Here is a 6,685-nt window from a genome sequence, read left to right on the forward strand (position 1 = left end):
TCAGTGCCCATTCTTTTCCAGTCCTTTCCCTCACTTCAGCACGTTGGCATTATACAGAATGCTTAACTCTTGGTATTTACATTATTTTGCCTACCTTTTTAAAGTGACCTTTCAACGAGTAATACCTATTAGGAAGAGAAGGTCTAGTTAAACTTAAGATCACTGTACAAGAGTATTCACCACTGTATTTGGTTTTCAGAGGGACAGTCATCAATATTGCATTTGCCTGTATTGCCATGTTTTAGGAATATCAAATCTCTGAAGGTACAGCAGAGGCACTGTCCAAAGGAGACCTGTCAGCTGGAGCCTGAGCTTTCTAGAGATGATTCCTGTTTCATTCTTCCCTTCAGGAACTGCATCTTTGCCATCCTTTTTTTCCCCATGACCATGTGTAACACTTGCACAGCAGACACAACACTCCTACCTGCTAGCCATAAATTATCCATACTGACTTATGCATAGGCCATGAAGGGAGCAGAAGTGTCAGTGCACTTGTGGGATTGCCTAACTAAACCAAACTACCACACAATGCAATCCCCTAGATAGTGTCATGCATGCACACTGGAAAGTAACAAAAAAAAAAAAAAAAACAAAAAAAAAAAAAAAACAAACAAACAAACAAACAAACAAACAAAACAAAAAAAAAAAAAAAAAAAAAAAAAAAAAAACAAACCCACCACACCTTTATAGAGGCAGAAACTACAGAAACTTTAATTTGGAGGCTGGGTCAAGGTTTGTTCCATTCTCTTTCCAGTGTTATCATGAATATGTATCTGGCAATTTACTTCTTTAGACTTCTGCTACCCTATCTGTAAAAGGAGAAGCATGACACATCTTTCTCATGTGGAGAACACTGAGCTCCTTCAGAATTAAAAGTGCTGTTATTAAATGTTGTGTTCTGATGTTCATGGGAAGAGATTAAATATCTGCTGTCAAAGGTATGTTGGCAAAAGTACAATCAGGAAGAAGATGAAGGTCCCTTTTCCCACAACGGTGATATCTGTACTCTAAACAGGATACTGGGGCTTCTTTTGAGAGACTTTTTAACCTGTCCTCCAAATCTTTTTCCAAAAGCTTTTGTCAAACAGCCTCCAGGGAAAGGGTCTACGTGAAGAGAGACTGTTAGTCATTTCCAAGTCTGAGGGCAAGTGGGATAATGCTGAGTGACATTGGTCTTGCAGTTAGCCCTGAGTGTCACTGTTCTCAGTTCCTCTGCCAAAGCATGAGCTTTTCACAGCCACAGCAAGGGAGATACTCTGCTTGTTTGTACCCAGCACAAACTACCATGGGATCACACTAAGACTTACAGATTGTGTTGCCAAGCTCTGACAAGCTCTGACAAGAAGGTGCTGATAAACAATCAGATATCAAACTAAAATTTTAAATCAACCCCTCTCCTCCCCTGTCCTCTCCTGGCTAAGAAATGTTTTATGTGCTTTCACAATAGAATAGCTCTAGACACTCTGTGAGTATGCATTTTCTACACACTAAAAAACTGCAAAACAAAGACTTTCATGTATTAGTGAGGTGCACTTACAGGGACTGAAGTATAGAGAAGCAAGTGAAAAATTCCAGTTCAGCATAACAGAAGTTCTCCTTTTTCCTTTCCCCTGAATGCCGTTGTGTGTCTCTTGCTGTATGATGAGAGGCAATTTCAAGGCCTTTCCTCATTCTCATACAATCTAGGAAAATTTAGCTACATAATTCCTCACTGCTGCTGCTGAGAGACAGCGATAGTGCAAACAGTACCCACAGGATGGTGGCAGTGTTTTGCATTTCAAATGCTATGAATAAGAGCCACCTTTGTAGCAGACTGAAATGCCAGCTGTTCTGTATACCCAAGAACTTGCCTGGAGCCCAGCTATTTACATTAAAGATAGCCCATGTTGCAGAGGCAAGTACAGAATTCTCCCTCTAGCAATAGAATGGCTGCTGCTCATCAGCTTACAAATTTTCTTCTGCCTCATAGTATGTGATTTGTGGCTGCCCAAGAATTAATCTATGCAGACTCTTTGTCCCAAATCAGCCACTTTGACATTGTCACAAGGCATGCAGGACCAACAGCTGCAGCCTGCTGGCACATAAAGATGTACCCCCTTCCAAAACACAAATATGAACTTGCTGTTCATATTTGTGTTCAAGCTGTTGCCAGAAGACAACCAGCCTGAATCTGCTATTACTTCATATTCTGGGGGTTATAGCAGAGCAACTTTTTATCTCAAATTAAAGCAAGCACACTAGACATAGCCCATGAGCACAAGAATTGCTCTTGGAATGTGCCACCCTACCCTGCTCTGTGAGCAGCAGCTCCTGCAGTCCCTCTGAGGTGGCATGTAGCTGTGTAGCTGACATTTGAGCTCCTAAAGGCTCTGTAAGTTAATACACTACAGCTTTCACCCTACCGCTCTGTGGCCATAGCTGCACAGAATCCCGGCTCAGTTTGTGACTGAGGGCTGCACACAGAAATAGCAGACGGTGCTGGATAGGAACCTGTCAACTTTTATTTATCTGTGAAGTACATTGCATGGTGGTGGCTCTATATAAGTTATGTCATGCTAAATGTTCAACATCAATTATTTTCATATGAATTGACAATGTCAAATGCAGAATTAGGACTCACTTGCCAGTCAACCACAAAACACAGATGGGTTATAAGAGGACAGAAAAATTAATGATTATACAAGTAATCCTACACCTTGTCCTGGTGAGAGTTGTTGCAACAACTCTGAGTTTTATTACAGTGACTCTCTACCTACAGAGATACAGTTTACAGGGACATGAAGCTCAAATTCCCTCACTATTGTAAATGATCACCTACGACTCCTCTAACTGTGGAAATTTTGCAGGTGCCTGATTTTAACAACAAATATTTTAAAGGCAAGAAATTGCAAACAAAAAACCTCAGAGCATAGTATAGATATTTCTATTATGCTAGGTACCTAGGTATCAACCATTTTTTTATAAGTATGCAGCAACATACTAATATCTATATACCCTTTACACATCTAAATATAGTAATATGTCAAGAAGCCACTTCTGGGTTATTATTATATAATTTTACAGGATAGTTTTCAATTAATAAAATATTTGCTGTATTTGCTTCCTTTTTTTATTGCTAACAGATATTACATTTTCCTTTCATATTGTAATTTTTTTTATCACAAAAATACAGGTCAATTGATCAGTCTTGCTAATAGCTTTTACAGTCTCACTAATACAAAGTCTTTACAACATATTTCTGCATATTCCACAGCAGATCAACTCACTACTACTGTTCCAGAGAAAGGAGAAGAGCTTCATAACTTCCTGCATGTTAATATTCATTCTTAACAATATTAAAACTGCAACACCTACATGCATATGTTCCTGCACTTGACTATACAACTTTGAGTATTAGAATCATGTTTTAGACTGGAATTTAGATTTACTGAATTTAGACATGAAGCTATAATTGGCTGTGGAGGCAAGCTATAAGATATAACACAATTGTCATTTTTAACTATCTGGGTGCTATTAGTTGCTTTGGAATAGTCTACAAGAGATTTAAGCAGAAAAAAAACCCAAATAAAAGTGGTTTTTAAACAATATTCATAATGATTCTTTGAGGCTTTTAAAACAAAGATTTAGTAAGGTATTCATTAAAAAATTTGGGGGACAGTTTTTGACAGATTGAAGTCTTCTGCTTCATTCTTATACAACTAAGGAATTATATGCGATATCACACAGTACCATTTTCTTATCCTTGGGACTTGAGTTTAGAAAGAATATACAAGCAGCAGCTTATCTTGCAATATTTTTGGAAGCTGTATCAACTCAATAGAGTCCTAGTATTTTAGGGGGAATTTCCCCTGAACTTCCATTACTGGAAAATGTAACAGCATGAAAACACTAGAAAACAGAACAGCAAAGACACAACATTTCCTGGTAAAAATTCCAATTCTGCTATATAGCAATGCAATTTTCTAGAACAAAATTAATGTCTTTATCCCCAGCATAACTGTAACCAATCTTTTCTTACTAGAATTATATGTATGAAGGGTAGGATTTATTTGTCTTTACCAATACAGCTATGTTGATGAAGCATTCATACATAAAGCAATCGTAAGGCAACAAAAGCAAAGAGAACCTCAGTGTCCATGGACACCTGACAGGATAGGAGAAGACACCCTGCAGCAGACAGGCTGCCCTGGGGCTGGAATAAATTGAAACCCTCTTCCCTTTCAGTGTGCACCAATATAGTCATCACCAGCTGGCCTCAAGTGTCACTGAAAAATGAAGCTGCCCCTCTTCTTGCCTTAAAAAACCCAACCAAAACCAATTTTGGCAGCAGGGTTTGGGTTGGTCTGATACGGAGGCTTGCAAAGTAGTTGCCTCTGCTTGAGCTACGAGTAGCACCCTACTTCAGTTTCGTAATCACCTCAGGCTAACAATTTTACAGATACCAGAATTTTCAAGCACAGACAGAATAAAGGCATGATGTTATCAACAAGAATCTCACAAACACTTACATATCAAAAGAGAGGAAAAAACTGTTATTGTTACAGGCCTACCAGTGTTCTTTTACAAGGCTCTCTTAAATTTATTTGTGTTTGTGTGTGTATATCTCACACAAAGCCTTGTCAAAAACTTCATGTATTGTAAGGGGAGAAATTTAATGTTCCAGCTTGTTCATCCCACTAACACTGATTATTTCATGTAGATTTTGAAACACTTGTAAATTAGGCAGTAGAAACTATTGGTGCAATATGTAAACTAATGGCAGTATAAAGACCATAAAAGCAACAAGACATATATCGATAGTAATTAAGAGTTCTAAGGTGCAGGCACACAAAAGTTACAACAAAGTAACACAGCCAAGAAGAATCCTATTACATAAATTAAGACAAATCTTTCAGAAAAAAGCGGTATCATAAACACGTGGAACCTGACAGGTCCAACTTCACAAGTCTGACCCTCACCAATTCCAATAATTTTCAGCATTTCAATCACAGAGATCTGATACAACAGAGTATATTCTTCATTTACATTCACCAAAAATCTGGCATTTCTTACAATGAAAGGTTGTCTTTTTTCTAAAGAGTGTATTTTCCTCACATTATCTGTCCTTTAAGACACCATATCATAAACTTACCCAATTTGAAATCTTAACAAGAAAATATTACTAAGAATTATTTTTCATTTCTGCCACAAGTTTTCACAAAAAATAACCTACCATTTTCCAGCAGTTCTCTTTTGTTACACTGAACCTCTACACATGGCTTGAGGATTTGCTTGAGCTGAAAGCCTGAAGTTCTGCCTTAGCTGGTGAGCAAAGCCGTGCTGGTGGGATGCCTGTAGCCCTGCTGAGCGCACAGCCAGCACCGGCCAGCAGCTGCAAAAGGGCAGTCTCCATGTACACCCCTCTCCTGCGTGAAGAATGATCCCAGTTACAGGTGGAGCCTCCCCAGCACAGCCACCAGCTGACATCAGCGTCCTTGAATTTATGGGCATGGGAAGGTATCCAGGCCTCAGGACCATAAAAAGAAATGGCTGGTTGGTGATATCAGTGAGGAAGCAACCCATGCAAGCTGCCCACAGGCAGTAACCTGTGCACAGAAGTATTCAGACTATGTACTTAAGCTGCAACAAAACCCACTGATGGCTTGGTTGACACAGCTTCAGAGTTAGCCTGTAGAAATAATGGGTGGTAGGATTAGGATTGCCTTAGGATTGCTGTAATGCCACACGCGTACGCATTATCAGGGCAGAGAGATGTACATTTAATGTCTGTGTTTAGTCTAGAATCTTATCCTTTAAAGCTGACTTGTAATTTAGATTCAAGAATGGTGAGTTGCTCCAGGTGAGAGCTATTCCTGTCAAAGCAAAATGAATTATTACATTGTTAAAATGCGTATGTCTGTGTTTTATTAGCCCCCTCATCTTTTACTGACACATTTACTCAGGCTGTGGTGTTGACTCAGGAAAGTGGGCAAAGAATCATGCCTGAGGGCAGAAGACAGAACATGGCAGATGTCAGAAGTAAAAACTAAAGCTGAGCATGCAATTACATTCTTAGCTGACAAAGATTTAATTGTGTCATAGCATGTAGGGTATGTGTATATCCAAAGACTCTTAATGTAAAAGATATGGAGACCAATGTTAAGTCATCTATTACTTATGAAAATTTGTAAAATCGTAGGCACCCCAAAATGAACTATTAAACCTTTAAAATGAACTATTTTCCTCTTTTTTTTCTTTTTTTTCTTTTTTTTTCTTTTTTTCTAATGGAACTTCAATAACAGCTTGAATCGGCTAGGCTTTGGAAAAATAACAAACAGCTTCATCCAAGCAAAAACCTAGCAGGAAGCTTCAGCTTGAATTCAGATATAGCAGCTGAGATCAGCGGTTTTATCTGAATATCATAATACCAGCTGCTGAAACTAAGATGAGGGAAAGATGAAAACTAGCAGAACTGCTTGAAGGACCAAAAAATGCAAATGTGGCATTAGAACATCTGTGGAGGTAAAGCATCATACATAAACATTTATCTGGTTTTCAAGAAAAGAGAAAAAAACTTTCTATATAACTAAATAGCTGATCCTGCAGAAATATGCTCATCTTCTCCAAGAATGAGTCATCTCCAGGAGATGCTTCACTAAATCTCTACAAACTTTCCCTTCTGATACCGGTAAGTTTGCTACTGATA

The 6,685-nt window shown here is 38.5% G+C and overlaps 1 protein-coding gene across 1 annotated transcript in view; it reads right to left on the minus strand.

The window, feature by feature from the left end:
• The window catches only part of TMCC3 (transmembrane and coiled-coil domain family 3), a 63,098-nt gene extending 57,703 nt beyond the window's left edge, over positions 1-5,395 (minus strand). The window contains exon 1 of the mRNA XM_040061695.2: positions 5,213-5,395. Within this exon, the coding sequence (XP_039917629.1) occupies positions 5,213-5,215 (3 nt within the window). The 5' untranslated portion in view covers positions 5,216-5,395. The remainder of the gene's footprint in view (positions 1-5,212) is intronic.
• Positions 5,396-6,685: the final 1,290 nt, after the last annotated feature.

The sequence above is a fragment of the Hirundo rustica genome, chromosome 4, assembly GCF_015227805.2.
Source record: "Hirundo rustica isolate bHirRus1 chromosome 4, bHirRus1.pri.v3, whole genome shotgun sequence".
Lineage (NCBI taxonomy): Eukaryota > Metazoa > Chordata > Aves > Passeriformes > Hirundinidae > Hirundo > Hirundo rustica.